The 14,903-nt window shown below is 40.2% G+C and overlaps 1 protein-coding gene across 1 annotated transcript in view; it reads left to right on the forward strand.

The window, feature by feature from the left end:
• The window catches only part of LOC136883438 (fatty acid synthase), a 560,183-nt gene that overhangs the window by 468,907 nt on the left and 76,373 nt on the right, over positions 1-14,903 (forward strand). The window contains exon 33 of the mRNA XM_067155718.2: positions 8,487-8,752. Coding sequence (XP_067011819.2) covers positions 8,487-8,752 — 266 coding nt within the window. The remainder of the gene's footprint in view (positions 1-8,486; positions 8,753-14,903) is intronic.

The following is a 14,903-nucleotide window of genomic DNA, read 5'->3' on the forward strand; positions in this document are numbered from 1 at the left end:
GTTTATTTTATCTTATCACAATGGGGAACATTTTGCAGTTTTTGCAATTTGAAGCATCTGTTGCTATCGAAAAGAATGATTCTAGCTTAAATGGATCACTGAGAATGTTCACAAAATCCTTTACACTCTTTTGGGCTAACACTTTCTTTACTATCCATTCCACTTTTGTACGACCACATGCCACTTTAGAAGCTATATCAGAATCACTGAATATTTCTTTAAATAGTTTATTTCTGCAGTCCATGCTGTTGTAGCTTAAATTATGCTTCACAGTGTGGTAGATTGTAGTTACTTTGGCAGCCATGATGATGACTTTGCCAATGTATTGTCTTCTGCACGCAGCACATGCCCAAACCAGCACAGATGGTTTTCCTGCATTTCCTTCTGGATTGGTGCAACACCAAAACGTTTCCTGATATCGTCGTTTGAAATATGATCCAGTCTAGTGATGCCAGCTGTCCTCCTAAGCATCTTCGTCTCCACGACGCTTAGTCGACGCCAAGATATTTAAATGTCTCTACTCGTGGTAGTTCTTCGCCGTCAACGTGGATGGTTCCAACTTCTCGAGGATCTAATGTCATGTATTCTGTTTTCCTTTTTTTTTTTTTGAGGTGCAGACCGTATTGCGCTAGTCGGTTGTTCCACTCTTCTGTTTGGTGCTGGAGATCAAGCTTATTCTCAGCAGCCAACATGACATCTTCAGCATAGAGAAGTGTCCATGGTATTGGCTTGTGCAGGTCTGATGTAACATTGTCCATCACAAGAATGAACAGTGGTGATGATAAGGCAAAGCCTTGACGGACTCCTATAGTGATGCGGAAGACATCGGATGCTCCTGAAGCAGCTTGAACATAACTCCTTGGTTCTACATAGAGCATCTGTACCCCACTTAACAAGGTGCTCTGGAATGCAATGTTCTTGTAGCGCTAACCAGATTAAGTCATGTGGCACTCGATCAAAGGCCTTCTCAAGATCCAGAAAAGCGAGATGAAGTGGCTAATTTTTTTCACGGTGTTTCTCAACTAACAGCCGTGCAACCTAGATTGCATCTGTTGTGGCACAATTTTTCACAAATCCAGCTTGATTCATTGTAAGTTTGGCTATCTCGCAAATCCTTTTGTCGAGAATACGTTCGAAGACCTTCATCGCGTGTTATAATATGATGTTGTCTTTAAGTTGAGTTAGAACCTCAGGCAATGAAGTAAATCTGGAAATGATAGCCATAATTAGGAATGACTAAACAAACAGAAAAGAAATTAAAAAGGAGAAAAATTATTTATGAGACTCACCTCTAGAATGAAATATGTAGTACATCGAATGTCTAATGTAGAACAAAACACTGACATGCTAGAGGAAGCAGGCAGGCCTTGGAAACAAAGGAGTGGATATGGAACAAAACACTGACATGCTGTAGGAAGCAGGCAATGGAAACAAAGGAGTAGGTTGGGAGAGGAGGGTAGGGGGATAAAGAAGGGAGAGGAAGGGAGGGGAGGAGGAAAGAAGGGGTGTCTAAGTGAGGCTGAAGGATGCAGAGGGAAAGACTGCTGCTGAGAGGGGAATTTAAAGAGATTAAAAAATAATTATTTTTATCTGAGACACGATTACTAAAGATAGGAATTAAAAGGTCAAATAAAATGTTTGATTTCTCTTAAATTTCATTTAGATTGAAGTTAGGATTGAAAAACTGTTCTAGATGGATAAAACAACTTATAGACATCATATTATGACAAGAAGATCACAACCATAATTTTTTTTGTTATATGTATTTTAATGTTATAATTATTCCTGCAACATTGTCTTCATCTTACATACATATTGTAGTTGCCGGGGACAAAACCTCCGATGTGATAATATTTTTGGAGATACACTGACCCACAGCACATACATTATGAAGAGCGAGAATGCCTTGACAATATTCACACAATATTGCACCTTAGATGTCAGAACCTTACCGGCCAAAGTTCTAAGCTAAAATATTTCACATAGGAGGTTTTGTCCCGGCAGCGACGATATGTTTTAGTTATCACATGATCTGTTTAATTTTTATTTTCGATGAAGATGGCCACTAAGTGGCTGAAACTAGTCCCAAGACTAATGTAATATTATTTACTTGACATATATTTATATTGAAAAGGTCAATTTATTCCTTTTACTTCCCTAACATATCTATTCAGTAGTCTTAATCACTCATACACTTTTAGTTAATGGCATTAATTGAATGTGTTTGTGATTATTAGAGCAGTGATTTTTACTATGTCACAACGGTGATAGGAAAATCAACTCGTACAACTCAACAAATTACAAAACTACACCAAATTCAAAGAGAATTTGAAATGGAAATTGTCTAGAAGAAAAACTACTTTTACAGCCATAACCATCTAAATAGATGAAAGGTAGGTAGGATTGAAACTAGTTTACATGGTACTTAAATTTTGAAATCTTCATTCATCTTGGACTGGTATAGGTCTCCTTAAGTTGTCCCAAGGTTGCTAGTTCCCGGGCGCCATTGCTGAAGTTAGGACTTCTGCTTACAATCTTACTGCATCTTCATAGTGCACACATAATGTTCCACTGTAATATCCAGCCTTCTCTGTAAAACACGTGACATTTCCATCTTGCAGGTAAGTTGCTTTGTGGGTATGAAAAAAGTCTCCACCTGAAACTAAGAATGAAAATTAGAACATTTTCACACCAGGCAAATGCTGGGGCTGTACCTTAATTAAGGCCATGGCCACTTCCTTCCTCCACTCCTAGTCCCATCGGCGCCATAAGGCCAATCTGTGTGGGAGCGACGTAAAAGCAACTTGCATAAATATACCGGGAAAATTAGAACATGTCTCAATGCTCCAAGTTTCACTATGGTATTTTGTAAGAGAGCAAATAAATTGGCCTTGCTGTCATCCAAGCGAATACTACACACAAACTAATCTTGTCTCTGCCTAGCACAATTCCACAGATGATGACGTAAACCGGTTACGAACATATATGGCTGGTTCGCTACGTCACAACGAAATGTCTAGATGTACAGTCTCGTACTTTCTTCTTCCTTATGAAGATTCCCAAAAGGTTACTTAGTTCTCTAGCTAAATGGTTGATACACTTATAATACAGAATACGATGTCATCTATGCTTCTAAGACACATTAAATTGTCTAGTTGTCTCAACTGTAAACGAACATATGGTGACCTTCATTCACCTTTCCGGCATGAGATTGCTCTCTCGCTGCCTTACTAAAGCAGTTAGAAGAATAACTATGACACTCTCTCCACACTGTATGACTACAATCCCAACTTGGCTTTCTATGAACTGCATCTCGGGTTCAATACTCCCCCCCCCCCCCCAAACCCGCAAAAAAAAATTTTTTTTTTGGTACACACTTTAGTCATCATCATTATAATCATTATGTAAGGATGGAAGCAACACACATTTGAGCTAAAATTATATGGACTTACCTATTGCACCAAACACAGATTAGACAGTACAGTCAACACAATGCTACCTTAATGATACTTTATGTCACACTCATAAGAAAAAGGAAAAGGGGCAGTCAAATGAAAACTGAATAACCCTCCATAACACATATTCTATGTGAAAGGTGTCAGTACTGTTATTGCATATCGATACTGCCATTGCTGTGGTAGGAGAACTGCATAGTGACACCTCACAGGTGCACACAGTTGTTGTGTTATGTCTTTGTTGGTGCATGGGCTGGTCTAGTGTGTTCATCCAGCTGTAGAAATCGTGGCAAGCAAAGAAGAGCCAAGAAGTGTGGTTCTTTATTTGGTGGCTGAGGGTGCTGAAGTACACAAAACTCTTGTCACAAAATGAGAGTGTACGAGTGGCATAGGAGATTCCGAGAAGGGCGCACATCACTGCAAGACGATGCACGCCCAGGTGGTCCATTATTGGACATTATAATTTTTCTCACTAACTCATTCCTGATTACCAGCATTTCGCCCCAGTGTGCTAAGTTGGGCTTATCAGTTGGTAAATAGCATACCCACCAAGACGCATAGCTAGTGCATACCGTTGCAACCATTACTTCAGCGGCTACAACAAACACAGTAAAGGGAGGAAAGTAAGTGCAATTACACGGTACCTAAGACACTACACACACAAGAAAACAGCTGATGAACTACGCGGAACTCCGCCGATAACAACACAGGTAAATATCAGTAGGGGCAACTTGACGATAAAAAACCCAGGAACGTGAAAGGAGCTGGGAACATATCAAGGGCATGGAGATGGCTTAGATTGCAGAATCCGGAAAATCAACCCTGATCCTTGATTTTCAAAATACATTATTTGCCAAAATATTATTTACAAAGGACTTTACAAACGAATTCCAAACAATTTCAGTCATACCGAACTTGTGAAACTACAAATTACATGTTAAAAGGGTAAAATCAGAAATATCTAAACTTGGCACAGAGGCCAGTTCAACTTGGTCCCACACCCAAAAACACTTCTAATGCGGGGCAGAGGGAAACTAGCATACGTCAAGTGACACGGAACTACTAGAGGCAAAACCCCAAAGTAAATACATAAAACTGCAATTTACATGTTTAGTAAAACAAGGAAAGGGGAATGCCTCGGAAACAAACAGGCAAGCCCAGCTGAAAAACTAAGGCATCCGAAATAATTGAGTGGCGAGTCTGGGTGAGGTTAGAGCAAACTCCTATATGAAAAAGCAAGCGAACATTAAGTGAAATTTAAGGTGGAACAGAAATCGAGAGTGCTTACCCCAAAGTGGCCAATACCGGTAGCGAGACGACGTCGAAACTTCAGACAGTCAAGAGATAGAAGACGGGCAGCCAGACAGACAGACCACGAAATGCTGCCTCGCTCTCTTTAAAAGGGAAACCCTGGCCTTGGAGTAGCCAATCAGAATGCAGGAGCCCGCCTATCGCCACCCAGATTCACCAATCACAACTCCTACTTCAGTCGCAAACTTTAAATAATTTTCTCGAATACGCACGATATCGAATCTTACATTTCCAGAACAGTCAGAACATACTTTCTAGAATACATAACTATCAAAGGCCGATACACCCTGTTCAGAAATTCAAGTTACAACTTTCTGGATAGTTCCAGTAAATATAGAATTGAAATCTAGTTGTTACAAATACCATATGTTACCAACATATTTACACTGTACAGGTTAGGTAGTTACATGGAATACAAATAAAATATTTGATCACCACACTTCAGATCATACAGTAAGTACTACTTAACAAGGTTTACAAATAAAATCTTCAGTAAACACTTTCCACTTCCGATATATTCTACACCTGTGACATCTTCCTCCCCCCGAAGGTCGAGCCATGCTCGACCCTAAACATAATTTACTGGGGAGAAAGGCGATCAGTTTAGAAAACGTTCTCACTATAGTATAGATACTAAAGACACGTGACCCTAACAATCATGATTTTCTAGCAGTTGACTTTCTAACAATAAACCAAAACAAACTGTCACTACACCAAAGGTCCTTTTAGTAGTCTGGAGTTTACAGTTTACCTATAATTTTCAAAAATAATAAAGGTGTTCATGGATCCACCTATTCAATAAATACCACATAAATGTCCACATGGGTAGTCACACTACACTTCAGAATGCCTTTTGAACCTTTTACAATTGCTTTGACTATTTCTACTCTGTCCACCAAAGGCTGTACACTCATTCCTTCTACCCATTATTAGTCATCCAGAACCTTCTCGCTTTCTAGTCAGACAGTGTTCAAGGCCTCCTTTTGGGCGAGGTTACGGACTAAATATCTTGCACCACTTTTTCACACCAGTCACAGCACAGCTAGGCCACAGGTTCTCGCTGATAATGTGGCTGCCAACACGACCATTTTGCCGCCAGCCTCCATTCAATTTCAGTCCAAACCAGGTAGTAGGTGAGTTGCAGCCCGGTGGTATCTTGCACCAAATAAGCAGATGGGTGAGACACCGTCCAGTCAGACTGCCTCCATTAGGACATACATCAGAGGATTATGGTGCCGGATGGTAGCGCCCAAGGCACACAGTGTGCCTCCCAACTTGGCACTTCAGGTTGCTGTGATGCCACTGCGCAGGCTAATTGGAGCCACCGGCAGTGCCAATGCACTGGCCAATGCAGTGGCCTCCACGGTATGCACTAGCCATGCATCTTGGTAGGTGTGCTATTTACCAACTGATGGGCCCAACTTAGCACACTGGGGTGAAACGCTGGCCATCAGGAATGAGTTAGCGGGAAAATTTATAACGTCCAATAATGGACCAGCTACATTGGTGTTATAAATTTACTCATTCAGGACAAGTATTTCAAGTTCTCTATAGGAATCAACATCTATATCACAGGACAGACCTATCGAGCCATAACTCCTGATATGATAGGGCAGATTGATGGCCTTATCCAGGTAAACTGATGAATCACGAAGGAAGAAATTCAATTCGGATCGGCATTAGCCCTGGCTCTGTGCATGCCGTTATCAAAGATCACTTACATTTCCGTAAAATTTGCGAGCAACGGTACCACGGATAAGAGTATGCGTTTCTGTCCCATATTGTCACAGGGCACAAAACATGGTGCCACCATTTCAAGCCTGAGAGCAATTGGTAAAGCCATCAATGGAAACATAGCAATTTTCCCCCGGCAAAGAAGTCCAAAGCTGTTTACGCAAGTTCCGGTAAAGTCATGATGACCTTCTTTGACTGCAGGGGCACTCTGCTTGTCGACTTCCATGAGCGTGGAACTACAATCAATGTGAAGCACTATGACGACACTTTGCAAAAACTGTAATGTGCCATAAGGACAAAATGCCCTGGAATGCTGTTGGACGGAGTCATCCTGCTGCATGGTAATGCTTGTCCCCATATTTCCAATCTGATGAAGGTTACACTTCAGTGATTTGGTTGGCAAACACTTCAACATCCTCCATATAACCCAGATCTTTCACCTTGTGATTTTCATGTCTTTGACAACTTGATGTCAGTTTCGTTCAGACAAGGAAATGCAACAGTGGGTGCGGTTGTGGATCTGCTCTTTCTACAAAACTGGAATTGATAATTTCGTCTCCCAGTTGGATAAATGTATTAATGCTTTTGGTAATTACTTTTGAATAAAACCATTCCATGGTCACGTTATAGAGGGTGTTCGGTTTTCATTTGACTGTCCATTATATGTAACACAGCAGAGCACTGACTAACTTCAACTGGTACCAGACTGTGATTGTTGAAATTTGGTAGTCTAAGTGGAACCTGGTGCCATGACTCCCCGACACATTTCATCTAACAAGCTGCACGGGTGTTCTTAAATTTGCCTGTTGACAGCCTAATGACTTCCTGCTGTGTGTTGAACCAATAACATACACTGACATAAAGGCCGAAGGAAGCATATTTAATACGTCAAGGAAGTGTTGGTATATATACACCAGTTCTTACTACAAATGTACCATTGTTAGCAGTGTTCTCCCCAGAAATTTTCGTCAGCCAGGTGGCAGGAATGAGTAACTGGGTGGGGAATACTATGTAGAAAATGAATATGATAGCATTTCATTGTATTCCCCTCAGGGCATTAATAGTAATATCAGACAGGTAAACATTAACTGCAAAATTGAGCTATTTCAGTGTTATTTTCATGAAGAAGACATAAGTGTATTTTGAACTTCTAGTGTTCTACTGCTCGTTCATAATCATATAACATCAGGGTTTACCACTCGGCTGCTGTGGAGTGCCATACAGATTTGTGACATTATGTGGAATGAAGCTCGCATGCGATTCCATGCTAATCCAGACCACTTGTGCACATTACACGGTAGTCGAGCTAAACATTTAAGCTCTGATGTAACAGATGCAATTATGCTGACAATAATAAAGATTTATCATTTGCATTAAAAAATTTAAAGCGTTTGCACTGGAGCACCCAATGACTCAAATATGTATTAATTCAGTATTATGTAACTAGCACATATCTAGGTTATGTTAGCCGGGAGGCCTGTAAAAACAGGAGGGTGGTGTGGCCATTAAAAAGGCCCTAGGGAGAACACTGGTTTGATTTTTTTTTTACAGCACGAGCAGTTGCACGTTAATCTCTTTATTTCTCTCTCCTCTTTCTGTTGCTCATTTATCCTGTTATGTATTCTTTTTTCCATGTTCTGTCTTTCTGTATGTGATTGAATGTAGACTTGTAATACAGCTAATTACATTCAGATATGTGGTTCTATTATTTAAGATATGGAATAGTTTTCTGTTAGCTGTTTTTTTCTTTCTTTCTTTTTATTTTTTTACATCCTCTGTGAACCATGTGACCTTACTATGCAGATAGTAGATACATAGATGCAAACTTATTGGATGTTAAAGGCAGCTGTTAGCAAACAGAACTTAGTAAAATATTATTATAGATGTGAAATATTATTATAGATATACAGTTAGTTGTTCATTGAACAAATATGCTTATGTTATTTTCCAAATAATTATCTTGTTTTCTTTGTTTCTTTCTCATAGACATGAAGCTAGAAGCAGTGCTGCAATTAGGTACAGCATATCTGAAAATTATGCTGTCAGATGAACATGCCGAGTATCCAACAATGGTACAGCTTCCTTCATTGGGCAGGTTACCAGACACTGTGTTCCTCATTCCTGGTACAGAGGGGCTTGCGGAAACTCTTTCACCTGTTAGCGCACTTCTCAACAGTCGAACTATTTGTCTTCAGATGTTTCCAAAGGAATGTGGTTACACAATCAAAGAAATGTCCACATTTTTCTTGCCGGTCAGTTTACATATCATCTTCTTCTTAGTAATAGTAATACGAATACAGTAGTAGGTTTCATAACCATTCTTCTATCCCCAGTATCTATGTTAGTGCGTGATCCGATCGCTAGGAGAATTAGGCGAGCCCATCTGTCCCAGATTAAACTTGGTTAATGTGTAGTATACCTTTCTTTTCTTTCCCTAATGATACAACTTTGTAAAGCACTAGTATGGCTGGGAACTACTTTTTAGTGAGCAAATTGAATTTAATCCTCCTTATATTGTTTAATGTAATTATTCCTGTTGCGTATGAATTTTTAAAAGTTAATGTCTCTGTGATGATTGAACTTATGTTTGGGAACATCATGTAGTATTTTCTCTTTTAAGCATTTTCAGAGCGAGCATTGTAGTTTTGTAGTGTGTGAAAAATATTACTGTGCGGCGGGTCCTTCGCTGATAGTTATTGCTGTATCAGATCTGACATGTACACCTTTAGTTTTCTTTAATTGGGTTTTCGGCATTTATATCTCATGTCATATCCCATATGACAGTGTTGTAGCACTGATATATTGAGTATTGCTAGACTGCCAAGTGTCATTTGCCTACTGATACCATTGTCTTTTAAAAATTTTATGGTTCTATGTGGTTGGTATGTACTTCACTTGTACTCTGTGTGCCTATTGAGCCACACCCCCACCCTTACCAACAACACACCTACGCATAAAACGCACACGTCGGAGATTCGAGGCGTGGACCTCGACTAGGGAAGGCCAGACACAGTCCTGAACTGGAAACGGTACTCATATCAAAATTATAACAGGAAAAACACAAAGCTACTAGCAATAAAATGCCAAGAAAATTTAAATGAGGGTTTATTATAATAATAAAATCAAGTGGAAACAAGAAATGAAACCAGCAATAAAATAAAATAAATAAATGGTACGTACTTGTACACAACCCATCCAAATGAAGTCATGACGCTAATGCATGAGCACAAACTTATCAAATACCAACCTCAAATTATTCATAACACGGGCTCGCCGTTATATTCTCAATCTCACAGCATAATCTGGTCGTGCAAATACAATACATATGGCTTATTTCGGTCATTCTTTCAGCGAGATTAATAAAATTCATTATGAACCCGTCTATTTAACTTCCACATCCACAACAATTACAACAGCCGGGCTGAGTGGCTCAGACGGTTAAGGCGCTGGCCTTCTGACCCCAACTTGGCAGGTTCGATCCTGGCTTAGTCCGGTGGTATTTGAAGGTGCTCAAATACGTCAGCCTCGTGTCGGTAGATTTACTGGCACGTAAAAGAACTCCTGCGGGACTAAATTCCGGCACCTCGGCGTCTCCGAAGACCGTAAAAGAGTAGTTAGTGGGACGTAAAACAAATAACATTATTATTATTATACAATTACAACACAGATCAAAGCTTCCACGTAGCATGGAGTTCAAAAGTACAGAGAAAAAAATGTAAGAGATCGCGACATAACAATAGACAAACATCTCTGGATTACGGAAGTAAAGTTTAAACTCAAGGAGCATCACAGGCATGCGCGTGGCCTGAATAAGAAAAGAAAATGGCGGCCTCCTAGGCAACAACGGCCGCGATAAAAACCAAGGCAAAACAAATATAATCATGCCGGAAACAAACATGAGGCACAGAAATAAGGTTAAAATATAAAATAAGGAGATTGATTCACTCACAAGCACACTCCCAAACATTCAGACATCGCCGGAATGGCAAAAAATCTGAGCATTAGCTCTCAAAAATAAGTCGAACTCAATCACTAGTAGTATGACTCACACGGTCACAAACCAGGGTCTCGTGTATGACAGAGCAGCGTCCATAATGTGCACAATTACCAGCAGGATAATACAGACTCAGTAGTCATACATAAAAGCCATCATCTCACGCGCTGCGTACAACATGAATAGATCTCCGCGTCGGCACACAGGGTGTGCATTCATTGACGGCTAGACACAATACCATGAAGTGCACGAAAATGACCAGTCAGAGACCCAGTTATTAATACATCGCAATCACATCAACCACAGACACACGGCCCATTCATGCAGTAGAGCACAAGTATGCATATCAACCGGCCATCATTACTAAAAGGCGAAGGGCACAATTTATGCATAGTAAAAATATAAATACAAGATTTACCGTACCTGCCATATCAATACTCAAAACATCAAGAAGAAAGGTAGTACGGATCAAGTTTAAATCTGTTAAAAGATCTATTTGTGGCACAAAAACGCCACTCTAATATGCATGGGGTTCATGTTTACATTTTATACATGTAACAATGCAAGGAAGAGCTGCAAAGAGATAAAACTACTCTCTCGCCGAAAGAATGATCTCCCATGTTCACGACCGAGGGAGCTGCCCTCTCTGATACAAACATGGAAACACTTAAGTGAATTGAGGCAAGGCCGATACAAGTTCTTTGTAATACGGGAAACAACATCTCAATGAACATGCTATATTAGCATGGTTCACTATTTACTTGTTGTCACTAACCTATAGCTTGATTGGTATTATTTCTACACCAGGGGGATTTCCTCTAAACTTATTAAAACCTGATAACTGAGTATTACTAAAGGAGAACATGATTTAATGAATTGTTATCAGTTAGTACCTTTGGCCCGCAACTGTTTTTGAATATTTAATCCTTATTTATCCTATGAAAATTATTCTAGCTCTGTTTCTTTATTCACTTCTTAAAGTGAAATTTTGTTAAGATGTGTCTTATATCTATTTCTATATGATTATTTTTTGGTATTATTTATTTATTTATTTATTTATTTATTTATTTATTTATTTATTTATTTATTTATTTATTTATTTATTTATCCTATAGCATATATATACAGAAACAGGAAAGCAAGTACATTACATTTTAATGTCCAAAGTTGTTATCCATTCTAGAGCCTCTGTATTGGCCTCTAGAAAATCAAACCAATCTCCAGGGTGGGTTCTTCTGCTACACTCCTTTACAAGGTGTTCGATGGTTTGAAAAGGAGCACCACAGTCACACTCGGAGGGTTGTATCTTTCCCCATTTATACAGGGACGCAGCACAGACTCGATGACCACATCAAATCCTATTAAGGATGGTCCAAGTTCTTCTTGGGAGATCAGACCTCGAATCTGGTGGGAAGAAAGGCCAGAGATGTTCACCTGTTTTTGAGATCCATTCTTCCTTCTATTGGGCATAAGGGTTGAAATTGTCTTCTGTGAGCTTCCCAGCGAACTTTGGCGGATGCCTTGATTTCAACCGGTTCTTCTGAAGGTCAGCATTATGGGAGTGGATGGGCAAGTCAGGGTTCTCATTTATCTTGGAGTATTCTCTCAGCAGTGCTTGTGCTCTACGGAATGAAGGAGGCATGATGTTGCTCAAGACAGAAAGCCAGTGGGTAGGAAATAATCCTCCTTGTGTTGGTGAGTTGAGTGTTCACAAGTTTCACATGGCAGCTGTTGATCCACACAGGAGCACAATATTCTGCCGCAGAGAAAACTAAACCAAAGGCAGAACATCTCACGGTAGTTGCAGAAGCACCCCACATTGTACCACACAACTTCTGCAGAATGTTGTTATGACTCCTTAATCTTTGCTGCTCTATTTACTAGATGATGCCTGAAGGAGAGTGTCCAATCTAATGTAATACCTAAGTACTTTGGGTAGTTATTGTGTCTGATAGTGATGGGCTAGCGACGGAATCAAGTAGAATCGAGTAATGTGTTCTTAGAATCGGTATACTCGACTCCTGACTCGAGTCCAAGCACACTAGTGTTGCTATCTGTGGACATGTCTTAGAACTATAATATATTGTACTGTACTGGATTGCACAGCATTCAGGGTCACTCGCAGAATATTTTTGTGATGTGGATTGCAATATATTTGCTGCTGATGATTGGTTTTATTGAGTCATCGGTCGTCAATAATTTGATTGTTACGATAATTATCATCATAGGCAAAATATTTATGACTCACTAACAAACCGTCAACTTGAAGGATAGACACGTAGGACCAAAGATGAGCGTGGGATGGGGACAATTTCCACACTGTGGTGGGGACCTTATCTAATGTCGATAACGGCAGCGTTCTGTTATTATTATTATGATTATGATGATTATTATTATTATTATTATTATTATTACTGTGCAGTCTGGAATTAGCCACCAGGGATTTGTTGATAGCTGTGAAATATTATTCCCGTGATGTCCTTGTAGGAAAACGTGTAATAATATTGTGCGAAATAATGACAATATTACTGCCAGAGAATTTATTGCAAAGATACATGTGTAGGGCGTTCAGAAACATACATGTGCTGTAGTATCACTTATTGTTATTGTCCAACTCGTTGGCTGAATGGTCAGAGTACTGGCCTTCGGATTAGAGGGTCCCGGGTTCAATTCCCGGCCAGTTTGGGGATTTTAATCGCTTCTGAATAATTCTCCTGGCTCGGGGACTGGGTGTTTGTGTCCATCCCAACACTCCTCTTCATATTCACACACTACACACAAATCACCACTGAAACACGCAGTTCGGTTAGGGGCGCGCGGCTGTGAGCTTGCATCCGGGAGATAGTGGATTTGAATCCCACTGTTGGCAGCCCTGAAGATGGCTTTCCGTGAGTTCCCATTTTCACACCAGGCAAATGCCAGGGCTGTACCTTAATTAAGGCCAAAGCCGCTTCCTTCCACTTCCTAGGCCTTTCCTATCCCATCGTCGCCGTAAGACCTATCTGTGTCGGTGCGACGTAAAGCAGATAGCAAAGAAAAACAAAAGTACTGCTTACATCCCACCGCTATACTTCGACCTTCGCTCAACTTCTAAAGACTACACTCGGTTTTGTTCCTTTGCACAGTCATGTGTTGCAATGATAAACGTCAAAACGGAGGGTGTATTTTGTTCATTGCGTTCATTGTTTAGCTAGAACAGAATGACGTTCTGTCTGATGATTTGCTTCGTGTACATACATCACATTCTGGATGCCTAATCTTAATACCGTACATTATATCTGCCGAAAGTATGATGTAAGTATAAACTATTCACTTGTCCCCTCGGACGATTGTAGGCATACCGTGACAGTGAAAAAAATGAAATGGCTTATGGCTTTTAGTGCCGGGAAGTCCCAAGACGGGTTCGGCTCGCCAGGTACAGGTCGTTTGATTTGACTCCTGTAGGTGACCTGCGCGTTGTGATGATGATGATGATGAAGCAACACATGCACCCAGCCCCCATGCCAGGGAAATTAACCAATGATGGTTAAAATTCCCGACCCTGTCACGAATCGAACCCGGGACCCCTGTGACCAAAGACCAACACTAACCATTTAGCCATGGAGCCGGACACCGTGACATTGATTTTAAATAATAATAATGTTATGAGTTTTACGTCCAACTATGTACATTTTTATGGTTTTCGGAGATGCCGAGGTGCCGGAATTTAGAGTTCTTTCATGTGCCAGCAATTCTACCGACATGAGGCTGACGTATCTGAGCACCTTCAAATACCACCGGACTAAACCAGTATCGAACCTGCCAAGTTGGGCTGAAGGCAAGATAATCTATGCTATCATTATTAGAATATAGGGCATATTCAGTGGAGTGAGTGAGAAACGCTGTGAACAGATATTTTCAAACTTTATTATGCGTATAGTTGTAGTATTATGTTTTGAAATTCTTCATCAAATTCAGATTATTTATTTTGCTCACTCATTAAGAATATTTATATCGTACCGGTCTATCGCAATCCCATAAAACCTTGGCGACCACTTGTACATATGCTCCATCCATCCAAGAGCGGGCGAGAGAGCGAACGTGTGACGTCATGCTGTCATCGAGTCTTTGCAAGCGAAACGAGCCTGAGCCTGGACTCAAAAGAGTCGAGTACTGCGATTCCAGGCATCACTCGCGCACATCACTAGTGTCTGAGGACCTCACCATTAAAAGACACTTGGAGAGTACAGTTTGCCATTTTGTTATTTAGATGAAAGGACACCTTAGTTTTGCTGGTGTTTGGTTGGAGTCTCCATTTCCAAAAATAGTCACTAAGAATGGAAAAGTCATCATTTAAAATATTCTCCATTTCTTTCAGGTTACTATGACTTGTAGCTAAAGCTATATCATCAGCATAGCAAAATTTTCTA

Source organism: Anabrus simplex, chromosome 11 (genome assembly GCF_040414725.1).
Source record: "Anabrus simplex isolate iqAnaSimp1 chromosome 11, ASM4041472v1, whole genome shotgun sequence".
Classification (NCBI taxonomy): Eukaryota; Metazoa; Arthropoda; class Insecta; order Orthoptera; family Tettigoniidae; genus Anabrus; species Anabrus simplex.